This window comes from Bos mutus, chromosome 15 (assembly GCF_027580195.1).
Source record: "Bos mutus isolate GX-2022 chromosome 15, NWIPB_WYAK_1.1, whole genome shotgun sequence".
Classification (NCBI taxonomy): domain Eukaryota; kingdom Metazoa; phylum Chordata; class Mammalia; order Artiodactyla; family Bovidae; genus Bos; species Bos mutus.
Window position 1 is genome coordinate 32757314 of NC_091631.1, and position 13665 is coordinate 32770978.

At 36.9% G+C, this 13665-nt stretch overlaps 1 protein-coding gene across 1 annotated transcript; it reads right to left on the minus strand.

Moving 5' to 3' along the window:
• Positions 1-868: 868 nt before the first annotated feature.
• Positions 869-1832, minus strand: LOC102277202 (olfactory receptor 52N1). Its single transcript, XM_005896273.2, is given in 3 exon segments — positions 869-1440; positions 1443-1460; positions 1463-1832. Coding segments are annotated over 3 exon segments (960 nt in total).
• Positions 1833-13665: the final 11833 nt, after the last annotated feature.

The window sequence follows — 13665 nt, forward strand, 5'->3', positions numbered from 1 at the left end:
CACCATAAGTGTACAGCTTCATGAAAATTCACCAAGTCCTTGTAATTACCATTTAGGTCAAGAGCTAAAGCCTTGACAGCACCTCAGAATCACCCTCTCATATCCTATCCAATCATTACCTATACCCTTGTTTTCTAAGTTAAATATCATCTTGATTTCTAACACCACAAATGAGTTTTGCCTGCTGGTGGACTTTATATAAATAAAATCATAAATATGTATGACTTTGTTTCTTTCACTTGACAGTTTATGTGAACAGACCACAATTATTTATTTATTCAGCTGGATTATAATGGACATAGCTTCTAGGTATTGAATACGCTGCACCTTACACCTTTAATAAGTTTTCTGGTGAACATACGTATGCATTGCTGGATACACAGCTGACAAACTTAGTAAAGAAAACATCAGATAAGGACTTGGAAAATAAGAATAAACTCCAAGTGGTGTTGGAAGGAGAATGCTGAGGTAAATAAAAGTACAAGCATTGATGAATACACCTTAACATTTGCCAGGGATTTAAATTTTTAATGTTTACTTCCAATTCTTATGATCCAACACTGTAACTCAAAGTTTTGTGGATTGTCATTCAGGAGCAAAATGTCAGTCTATAAAAATTACATGAACTGAACTTTGAAGTCTCCTGTGAATAAAAGAGGCTCTAGAGAACATAAAATTTTAGAACAAAGGGTCTTTGCTTACATGCACATAGTGGTACCCTTTTAAGAGAAGTTTAAAGATAAAAATCACAACAAATATTTCCTATGACCAGATATTTGCTTTCAGTTGGAGGACTCCCCATTGACTAAAAAAAATGTCATCCCTATTGACCTCGGGCTGACTAAGAAAACTTCTCAGAAGTCTCTAATTAAATGTTATGAGAAGGATTGTCCTTTCCTTTAAGCAAGAACCTAGTAATACATGTTCGTATCTGCTTGGTTTTTATCCCATACACAATAGGATTCATTGTAGGAGGCATGAGTAGATAGAGATTAGCCATAATAATATGTATGTGTGGAGGAATGGAGCGTCCCCCAAAACGATGTGTAAAGAAGGTGAAGAAGGCTGGGACATAGGTAATGACGATGGCAAAGATGTGTGCAGTGCAGGTGCTGAAGGCTTTCTGCCGAGCCTCTGCTGAGGACAGGCTGACCACTGCCTGCAGGATCATGGTGTAGGAGACTGTGATGCACAGGATGTCAAAGCCCCCAATCAAGAGGGCAACCATCAAACCATAGATGGCATTGACCTTAACATTGCCACAGGATATCTTGGCCACAGACATGTGGTCACAGTAGGTATGTAGTATGACATTGCCCCTGCAGTATGGCAGGCGTTTGGTGAGGAAAGTGAAAGGGATAACAAGCATTACACCTCTAAGAAAAGTAAGGAGCCCAGCCTTGGCAATGACTGAATTAGTGAGAACAGTAGCATAGCGCAGGGGTAGCAGATGGCCACGAGCGGTCCAGGGCCATGAGCATGAGCACCCCAGACTCCATCCCTGTGAAGGTGTGCACAAAGAACATCTGGGCCAGGCAGGCCTTAAAATCAATCTCCTTGAGATTGAACCACAATATGCAGAGAGTGTTGGGAAGAGTGCTGGTGCACATGAGAACATCTGTGAAGGAAAGAAGGGCTAGGAAGACGTGCATTGGTCTGTGTAAGGCTTCTTCAGAGTAGATGAGATACATAAGGCCAAAGTTCCCTGTGATTGCAATGCTATACATGGTACACAGAGGGAAGGAGACCCACAGATGCACTTCTTCCAATCCAGGGATGCCATTTAGGATGAATGAGACTGGAGTTAGGCTAGTGTCATTCAGAAGTAACATACTGTCTGTTGGAAGTTCATGATACACCAGTTACAGAATTGCTCTGTAGGCAGAAAAAATAAGATCAGAGATGAGCTGACAAGTAAGATTTTCTTTATCATAGTTGATAATTTGTCTTTCTTGTAGATCAATCACATGTACATTCTCTTATGTTGAATATGTGATATTACACTCTCATTATGTGACATTACCCTCTGATCCTTCTTCAGTGATCAATGCAAAGAAATAGAGGAAAACAATAGAATGGAAAAGACTAGAGAGCTCTTTAAGAAAATTAGAGACACCAAGGGACTATTTCATGCAAAGATGTGCACAATAAAGGAAAGAAATGGTAGGGGCCTAACAGAAGCATAAGATGTTAAGAACAAGTGGCAAGAATACACAGAAGAGCTATACAAAAAGATCTTCATGACCCAGATAACCACAATGGTGTGATCATTCACCTAGAGTCAGATATCCTGGAATGCGAAGTCAAGTGGGCCTTAGGAAGCATAACTATGAACAAAACTAGTGGAGGTGATGAAATTTTAGTTGAGCTATTTCAAATCCTATAAGATGATGCTGTGAAAGTGCCAGCAAATTTGGAATACTCAGCAGTGACCACAGGACTGGGAAAGGTCAGTTTTCATTTCAATCTCAATGAAAGACAATGCCAAAGAATGCTCAGACTACCACATAATTGCACGATCTCACACGCTAGTAAAGTAATGCTCAAAATTCTCCAAGCCAGGCTTCAACAGTACATGAACCATTAACTTCCAGATGTTCAAGCTGGATTTAGAAAAGGCAGAGGCACCAGAGATCAAATTACAAACGTCCATTGGATCATCGAAAAAGCAAGAGAGTTCTGGAAAAACCTCTGCTTTATTGATGACGCCAGAGCCTTTGACTGTGTGGATCACAACAAACTGTGGAAAATTCTTAAAGAGAGGGGAATACCAGACCACCTGACCTGCCTCCTGAGAAATCTATATGCAAGTCAAGAAGCAACCGTTAGAACTGGGCATGGTATAACAGACTGGTTCCAAATCGGGAAAGGAGTACATCAAGGCTGCATATGGTCACCCTGCTTATTTAACTTATATGCAGAGTATATCATGCAAAATGCTAGGCTGGATGAAGTACACATTAGAATCAAGATTTGGGGAGAAATATCAATAATCTCAGATATGGAGATAATACCACCCTTATGGCAGAAGACGAAGAACTAAAGTCTCTCGATGAAAGTGAAAGAGGAGAGTGAAAAAGTTGGCTTAAACCTCAACATTCAGAAAACTAAGATCATGGCATCCTGACTGATGCTGAAGCTGAAACTCAATACTTCGCCACATGATGCAAAAACTGACTCACTGGAAAAGACCCTGATGCTGGGAAAGATTGAAGGTGGGAGGAGAAGGGGATTACAGAGGATGAAATGGTTGGATGGCATCACTGACTCGATGGACATGAGTTTGAGTAAGCTCTGGGAATTGGTAATGGACAGGGAGGCCTGGCATGCTGCAGTCCATGGGGCTGGAAAGAACTGGACATGAGTTAGCAACTGAACTGAACTGAACTGAACACTCTCATTGGATCATGCCTTAACCATTAGACACTGACCAGATGAACTGATTGAATCTAGTTGATGTGCTGGATCTGAATGTGCCTTTTAAAAAGATCATATAGTTCATTCCCTAGGCTGAAGTTTGCCTTTAAACAATGGATGATCAAGGATTGATTAAATATTTTGTGTTCCAGTTGGTCACCACCTTAATCAAAGATGTCTATTCCTTTCTGAAATTTTATCACTCTTCAATGGCTCTGGTGGGTTCCATTTTCAAAGTTAACCAGTCTAATCTAGGGGGCATACTGACAATGCTATTAACTCAGTTTTAGCTCAAATCCTCTGCTTTGGGTTCTCAGAAAATCTAAATACAGAAAACTATAAATCATCCCCTGTGCCAAAAGCTTTCTTTAAGAAAAATTATAGAATGATCTTAAAGGTAAAAATTAATAATAATACTCTTTCTAACCATCAAAGGGCCACCCATTAATTTCTTGAGTCAATACCAAAAGAAACAGATAGTAAAGAATCATTGGAAGCACAATAACTTATGGGAAATTAATATTATTTTTCTAGGATTATAATCTCTTCTAATGGACTGCATAGCCTAATCTGATAAGAACTGAGGATCAATCACTGTAAACTAACACAATTGACATTTCCTTTGGAACATAGTTGGAGAAGGGAATAGCTATCCACACCAGCACTCTTGCCTGGAGAATCCCCATGGACAGAGGAGCCTGGTGGGCTGCAGTCCACAGGGTTTTGAAGAGTCAGACATGACTGAGTGACTTTCACTTTCGCTTTACAACATCCTACTGTATTTCCTAACCTGATCACCACCTCAGAGAATTATAGAATCAATATCTCTCAGTGTGTGCTATCTCCAAAACTAAATTTTTGTAGTACAAAGGAGACTCTCAATACATTTTTCAAATCCATAGAAAAAAAAAAAGCAGTGGGAAAAATAAGGACTGACAAAATGGTTCTGAGTAGTAAGAAAGAAAATATTTGTTGTGATAGTGTATTGTGAAGAAATAAGGACACATTTATGATCATAGAATGTATGCAAATTGGATGTACAAGTCTGAAGAAGCAGGTGGGAGTGTGCTGACTTAGGGGAAAATGTACAAGTTTTTTGATAAGGGAGGAAGTCCAAAAGAGAGGACTATTGGAGAAAAAATAATAATCTCTTTGAATAACAATTATCAATATTCAGATTTATAGTATTTCCTGTGTATATAAGAGGTAACTCACCTGCCACTTCAGCGACATTTCTGTTGAAAATTTAAGGTTGGGAAAAATTGGTTCTCCTTTCCTCATATGTGTCTTTTACAAAAATGTTATATCCTTAGTTTTTAAAAGGTAAAGTCTGAGTAGATGAAATCTAGGGCCCCTTTGAATTGAGAAACAATTCAAATATCATAAGTGTAATGTGAAATCGAGGCAATTCTCTAAAATGAAAAATAGATGAGAAACAGAGAACATATGAAATAAGGCCATCATTTCTTTTTCTTTTTTCTACAATTGTATAAATTTTTTTTCATAGAAATGCTGTTTTTAAAAAAGTTTTCACAGCCAGTGGGATGTATCACTTCTCTAGAATACTCCTCACAAGGATTATTCAGTATGAACCACAAGATTTAAGTATAAAAGCTTATTTTATCCAACATAAAAATGGAGCATACAAGCCAGTATGTAGAAGCACACTTACAATACGGTCCATCATGCCCTTTCAAAACTTAGGACAATAATCCTTTTTGACAACTCTCTCCTTTTTCCTGTCCTCTCATTATCATAATCAGTACCCACACGTTTAAAAAGCAAAATGCACCCTCAATTCAGAAATCTGCTTACCCTGAAAGCTGCTGGAATTCTTCAAGAAATTGAAGACATATCTACAAATGAAGTCATATTAATGTCTACATGATGGACATGCAGGACAAATGTAAGACCTGTATCAAGACCATGAGGAAGTAGATGGAGAAGGAATATTTCTATTTTCTATTTGGTGCATGTGGTATGTGTATATGATATTATCTGAAGTTGAAGAGCTGGAAAAACTTGTTACTATCTCGTTCTACTATCGTCTCAGAGGAAAAGTTATTTTCCATGTACATGTATTTAAGTTATCTATAAAAAAAGGCTTAGGAATCAGATATACCTGGGTCCTAAGGACCTGGCTCAGCAATTGGGAATTGCTTTAGGAATTATTTTGTCTCAAATCATAGTCTAGGACTGCGGTATAATTTTTATAAGTACAACAGAGAATACGTAGCTCTGAGACCTTTTAAACTTTCAGAATTAAATCCTTTGGGGAGACTGATCTGTTCACATTTTTCAAATCTTAGCACAAAGTCATGCACAAAATCATACTGAAAAAATATTTTTGAAGAATAATTAAATAATGCTGATATATAAGAAACTTTTATATGTGAACTTGTATATGTTCAGTTCAGTTCAGTTCAGTTCAGTCGCTCAGTCGTGTCTGACTCTTTGCGACCCCATGAATTGCAGCACGCCAGGCCTCCCTGTCCATCACCAACTCCTGGAGTTCACTCAGACACACGTCCATCGAGTCGGTGATGCCATCCAGCCATCTCATCCTCTGTCACCCCTTCTCCTCCTGCCCCAATCCCTCCCAGCATCAGAGTCTTTTCCAATGAGTCAACTCTTCACATGAGGTGGCCAAAGTACTGTTAGTGTCCCTAATAAAGGTGTTTATTAAATAATGTTGAATAGATTATTTTGGATTATCTAAATATATACCATCTCACTGTATATGAAGAATATTTTACTTCTCCCTTTAATTATTTTGTTTGTTTGTTTTTGTTTTCCTTTTTGGCCTTTCTTTATTGGCTAGGATATCCCTCCTATACAATGTTGAATGATCTGGATATTTTTGTTTCTTTATCATGACTGAGTATAGTAAAACCCACTACAGGTAGAGAAACCTCATTCTACAGTCACATGAAAGACATGGACTTATATTGCAGTACAGAAGCACATCTGTGCAATAATAAAAGTTAATCATATGCTAGCATTTTGTTGAGACTTTTTAATATTCTTCAAGAATATTTGCCTGCAGTTTACCTTATTGTAGTCTTTATCTGGCTTTGGTATCTGTATGATATTGGCCTCATGAAATGAGTTTGGGAGTATTCAAGTGATGATGGAGTAAGTTTAATTTTTTTTTCTGTTGCAGGATTGCTCAGGTATATTTCCTTATAGTAAATATTCAAAGTTATAGTATTATGAACTTACATCTATTGGGGTGGTCATATGATTATTCTCCATGTTATTGAACACATTGATGTATAATGATTAGCTTTTTTCTTTTTGTATTAAAATATGGTTGATTTATAGTGTATTAGTTTCATAGAAAAAAAGAAGCATGCTCAGTTGTGTCTGACTCAGTGACCTGATGAACTGTAGCATGCCAGGCTCCTCTGTCCATGGTATTTCCCAGGCAAGAATGCTGGAGTGGGTTGCCATTTCTTTCTCTAGGTATTGTCCCAACCCAGAGATTGAACCCACATCTCCTGTGTCTCCTGCATTGGCAGGCTGATTCTTTACTACTGAGCCAACTGGAAAGCCCATATTAGCTTCAGATGTACAGCATATTGATTAAATATTTTTATAGAATACACTCAAGGTTATTAAAATTTTGACTGTATTTCCTGGGCTACACAATACATCTTTGTGCATCATTTTTTTATACACATTAGTTTGGACCTCTTAATCCCTACCCTTATCTTGCCCTCCATCCCCTCACCTCTTCTGTCATGATAGCCAATAGTTTGCTCTCTATATCTGTGAGTCCATTTCTCTTATGCTGTATTTATTCTTTTGTTTTATTTCTTAGATTCCACATAAAATTGATAACATACATGTTTCATCTTTCTTTGTCTGAGTTATTAAGTACAATATCCTCCAGATCCATCCATGTTATGGCAAAAAGCAAAAAAGCAAAGTCTCATTTTTGATGGCTGCATAATAGTCTATACACCTCACACTTTATTTATGCATTTATCTGTTGATGGACACTTGGATATTCCACATATTTAATGCATTTAATCATACACACACACACACATATACAAAATAAACTCTTTCAGAGAAACAATTTGCAACACTTCCAAACTTGTTTAATGAAGCCACAGAGCCTCAATATTAAAACCTTAACAACTTATTATAAGGAAGAAAATTTAGAGACCAATGTACCTTATGATTTTTAAATGCAGATGTAAAAATCTCAAATGAAATACTAATATTAACAATTGAACTTTTGCAATACATGAAAAGGAAAGTTACACGTAGCACATTGGAGTTTATCCCAAAAATAAGAGACTTACTTAGCATTTGAACATTAATAATGTTGTTCTTGATATTACAGAGTAAAAGTAAAAATCCATTATCTTTAGATTATATCATTTAAAATTTGAAACATGGCTTTGAGATATATACTATTATTATAATGATATAGAGATTAAAATGGCTTGATACCAATAGGAGTTTATAGGTGATAATGAACAACATAATTCATATAGCCATTAAATGAAATAGAAGGATTTAAGTTCAGGAGGGCTTCCCCAGTGGCTCAGAGGTAAAGAATCCACCTGTGATGCAGAAGACACAGGAGACCCAGGTTTGATCCCTGAATCGGGAAGATCCTCTGGAGGAGGACATGGCAACCCACTTCAGTATTCTTGCCTGGAGAATCCCTTGGACAGAAGATCCTGGAAGGCTACAGTCCATAGGGTCTCAAGGAGTCAGACACAACTGAAGCAACAAAGCATGCACATCAATCACCAAAGACTTATTCACAACTGCATTGCACTGAATTTCACATATCAGCTTTCTGCCTGCTATTGTGTCATAACTAATATGATCCTTACTATCATTCCTACAAAAATCACCTTGTATGTCCTTTATATCAGGGAACTTTTTCCTAACAGGATCTTAGGAGAACCTCTTGAAAAATTTTCATGTTTGTTAGGTAGTAGTTTGAACTAAGCTTAACTCAGAGAGGCTTTCTCAAAGGAAGGAATAGAATATTAACATAAATTTTTTACCTTTTAATATTCATTTAATCTCATTTACCTAATATTAAAAATATTTTCAGTTATATGATGAGAAAAAGAACTTTCTAATTTCCTCTTATCAATTAGACCTCTTATCCGTTTCTTCACTTCTATGTGCTGAGCCATGTCGTGCTATGACCATGTTGCTTCAGTCATGTCTGACTCTGTGCAACCCCATGGATTGTAGACTGTAGTCTGCTGGGCTCCTCTGACCATGGGACTCTCCAGGCAAGAATACTGGAGCGTGTTGTCATGCCCTCTTTCAGGAATCTTCCCAACCCAGGAATCGAACTTCCATCACTTAAGTCTCCTGCATTGGCAGGTGGGTTCTTACCACTAGCACCGCCTGGGAAGCCCCCTTCACTTCCATATTCTCTCGTAAACTTAGAAGAATTATCTTTACATAGAAGAATTATTTTTAGACATCTTGGCACACACTATTATACCCTACCAACTGTTGTACAAATGATAAACCACATGTGGATAAACAGGCTTCACTGAGACTTTTATGCCTATGTATTATTTATTTCATAAGTATATGATACGTTAAAATACATGCATAATATTTATAAGCACATATACTTGCTTAATATAGTTTTAACCAGAAAAAGCAAAACAGACTTTAAGCAGATATGTTTTCATTCAAGATTTTGTTCCTTGAAGAATTACTTTGCAGAACTTAGGAACTGGGAGTATATGTGCCATCTGCTCAGTTCAGTTCAGTCGCTCAGTCGTGCCCGACTCTTTGTGACCCCAAAAATCACAGCATGCATTTATTTGATTTAAATACTACTTTACATAATGCAATCAATATTATAACTCAGCATATATCAAAGGAAGGTTTGCTTCTAGACTTTTCATGTATCATAGCTATCTGTTCTGGAATGAAGCCGTACTTCACGAGATCTCTTATAATTGAAAACTTTCACTCTGGCCAGGAGATCTGTGGCTGAGACTTGTTTTTTTGTTGTTGTTAAACATGTTTTAGAAAGTGAATTTTTTCACTGCCAACTGAAAATCTCAATTTATGTCTGTCTGCCCCTTGTCACTTCCTATTCTAGAAGAAAGGTATACTGTTGTGCCAGATTACTTCTTGTTTTCAACCTCCATTAGCCTGTACTTACTTCTACAAACCCCAGGTATAATATTAAATTGTTGTCATGATGTACTATGCTACATGTACCCAGAAATTCCTTCACTGTTGGGAAAATTTCAGTCTTCTGTGATTCCTTAGATTTGATCAAGATCTACTAAATGAAATTGAAACTTTAAAGAATGTTGTAGTGAGGTAGAGAGGAGCAGGAATGAAAAAAAAAAAAAAAAAAAAGCATTTAAAGATGGCAGGAGGAGAAGGGGGTGAAAGAGGATAAGATGGTTGAATGGCAGGACTGACTCATTGGACATCAGTTTGAGAAGCTCCAGGAGATGGTGAAGGCCAGGGAAGCCTGGAGTGGTGCACAAAGTCCATGGGGTCTCAAAGAGGTGGACACGACTTGACAACTGAACAAGACTGTAGTGTTTCAAATGAGCATACAACCTTAGTACATAAAATAAATTTTAACAAGTCTTTATCCCATAAAATTCTGAAATAGTTCACTCAATATTTTCTAGAAAGCTTTGAACCCCATAAGTGCTATGTAGATAAAGCCATAGCCAAAGTTATGAATCTGGAATTGAATCACTCTAAGAAGTCAGATATATTAATAAATCCAGGTTTATACGTCAATGAATATCAGGTACAGTCCATATGCCCCATCAGAGAAAAGTTGTTAAAATTTAAAGGTAGTTATTGAGATTTTCCCCTCTGCTCAAATATTTTCTAAATGTATATCTACTTTCAACAAAGCTAAATTTACCTCCTTTCTCATTAGAGACCTGTGGGAACATTTCTCTGGGAACCTACAAACAAATTTTTTCTTTTCCTTGGAAAATCCTAAGGTAAGTGTTTCATAGAGGCTTTCTAAACTAATGCAGCACAATATTACTGAACAATTTTTTTATACAAGTAATCTTATTCTTTTATTGTTTAAAAAGTTATGTGTATTAGAATTCTAGTTATTTAATCACATCTTGGTTATTTGAATAGAGCCTCTTTCATCAGGCACAAATTTTATTGTCTTACTTTCACTTTATGTTCAAGAATATTTGTACATTTATCATATCTTGTTAAAAGACACATATTTCCTCCCCACCTGCCCTTGGTGAACAAGTTTTTAAATAGAGATTTAGAAACATCTGGCAAACCACCCAAACTCAGGGTGAGATTGGGTGACTCAAGAAAAAATACACAAGAAGTATAGATATTGCTAAATATGGGGAATTTGAATCAGAGGGTAGGCAAATAAGGAAGACTAAATTATCTCTTTATATTTGAATCCAAAGGATTTGCAAATAATCCTGAAGAGAAAGCAAAATGTAGGGAGAATTAAAAATAATTTAGGTACTGGAGGAAGAAGACTGTATGATTCTAATATAACAAGGACCAAAGAGATAATATTACAGGTAAGCACATTTCTGTACAGTAATAGGAAAACTCCTCTGGTTCTCCATAAATGTAAGAGTGTTACTGAGAAAGTGGGAAGTCTTTGCCAAAAAAATTAGTGCAAGAGTTGGAAGGAATTCCAGTGACCATCTATTCCAACTTCCTGACAATGACATTCATGAACCGTCTAATTTTCCTTTTGATTGAATATATCTGATGACAGTTATCCTGTTATCTAACTAAAATTTATATCAGCATGAATGACCAATATTATCAAACTCAAGTCTACTTTCTTATAACTTTTCATATTCAACATATTCATATTCAACATATGCCTTTCTGCTGTGTGCTCAATTGCTCAGTTATGTCTGACTCTTTGTGATCTCATGGACCTTAGCCCCCAGGCTCCTCTGTCCATGGAATTTTCCAGGCAAGAATACTGGAGTGAATTGCCATTTCCTACTCCAGAAGATCTTCCAACCCAGGATCAAACCTGGGTCTCCAGCATCTCCTGCAAGCAGATTCTTTACCACTGCGCTTCCTGGAAAGCCCATGTATGTCCTTAGGGTGTGTAAGTATAATACAAGCCATTTATTAGCAAGGGTCTGGGGATTGCAAATTTAAACTGTGAAGTAAGGAAAAGCTTTGATTGGCATTGCCAGTAACCAGAGATCTGGAATTATGAAGGGTATACGCTGATATTGCCTGAGAAAGAACTTAGCAAGCAATGAAAATGAAAACTGGAAACGCCCCAGATTGTGCACATTTGTTGAACTTGAGAAACCTCCAGTAAGTATGGATGGATTTAAGGAATACAAGTAATAAGAGATATATTCAGAAATTTAAAGGGGTCCTAATTGTATAGGATTTTTTTTTAATTTAAATTTATGTATTTTAATTAGAGGCTAATTACTTTGCAATATTGTATTGGTTTTGCCATACATCAACATGAATCTGCCACGGGTGTACACGTATTCCCAATCCTGAACCCCCTCCCACCTCCCTCCCCATACCATCCCTCTGGGCCATCCCAGTGCACCAGCCCCAAGCATCCTGTGTCCTGCATCGAACCTGGACTGGCGATTCGTTTCTTATATATTATACATGTTTCAATGCCATTCTCCCAAAGCATCCCCGCCCTCTCCCACAGAGTCCAAAAGACTGTTCTATGCATCTGTGTCTCTTTTGCTGTCTTGCATACAGGGTTATCATTACCATCTTTCTAAATTCCATATATATGTGTTACTATACTGTATTGGTATTTTTCTTTCTGGCTTACCTTACTCTGTATAATCGGCTCCAGTTTCATCCACCTCATTAGAACGGATTCAAATGTATTCTTTCTAATGGCTGAGTAATACTCCATTGTCTATATGTACCACAGCTTTCTTATCCATTCATCTGCTGATGTACATCTAGGTTGCTTCCATGTCCTAGCTATTATAAACAGTGCTGCGATGAACATTTTGTAAATAAAATAAGGATGTTGGCTTTGATCTGAAATGTGAAGATACTGAAGGTTTAAGGGAAGACTAGAGATGACTTTTGGAGAAGGCAATGGCACCCCACTACAGTACTCTTGCCTGGAAAATCCCATGGACGGAGGAGGAGCCTGGAAGACTGCAGTTCATACCGTCGCTGAGGGTTGGACATGACTGAGCTACTTTACTTTCACTTTTCACTTTCATGCATTGAGAAGGAAATGGCAATCCACTCCAGTGTTCTTGTCTGGAGAATCCCAGGGACGGGGAGCCTGGTGGGCTGCCGTCTATGGGGTCACAGAGTCGGACACGACTGAAGTGACTTAGCAGCAGCAGCAGAGATGACTTTACTAACATGCATTTTACAAAACAAAATAATGGTAATGACACTAATAATAATTGTAGTGGTACTATATATTTTGCTGACAACATTCCCAGTTGTGGTAAAAAAATCTCCATGATTTTACTTTTCTGAACAGCAAAAAATTTACAGTTGAGAAAATTGCTTTTAAAAGTTTTCCGTTTTAACTTGTTCCTATTTTCTGAAAAACTTTGCTTTTATCTTTTTATGTATTGACATAATTTATCCAATATTATTTAAAATTTTTTCCACTGATTAAAGATAAAGATTAAAAAGACACATATTTACATAGAAACCTCTAGACAAAATCTCAAAGAGCGAGAAAGAGAAAAACAGAGAATGGTAGCTATCAAAATTAGAACTTTTAACATCTATTATATGGGGAGATTAAAATATAATAGAACATATGTATATAATAATCCTTAATGAAAGAAAACATATAATATTATCTGATTTAATGAATGAATCAATTTTATAATCTAATACAAACTTAAGCAAGAGCTTTTATAAACATAGCAAAAAAATTTTTTGCAAAAAAAAATTTTATTTTTTTCTTTTTTGGATGTTATTTTATTTTTTTATTTTATTTTTTTAACTTTACAATATTGTATTGGTTTTGCCAATATCAACATGAATCAGCCACAGGTATATACGTGTTCCCCATCCTGAACCCTCCTCCCACTTCCCTCCCCGTACCATTCCTCTGGGTCGTCCCAGTGCACCAGCCCCAAGCATCCAGTATCGTGCATCGAAACTGGACTGGTGACTCGTTTCATATATGACATTATACATGTTTCAATGCCATTCTCCCAAATCATCCCATCCTCTCCCTCTTCCACAGAGTCCAAAAGACTGTTCTGTACATCAGTGTCTCTTTTGTTG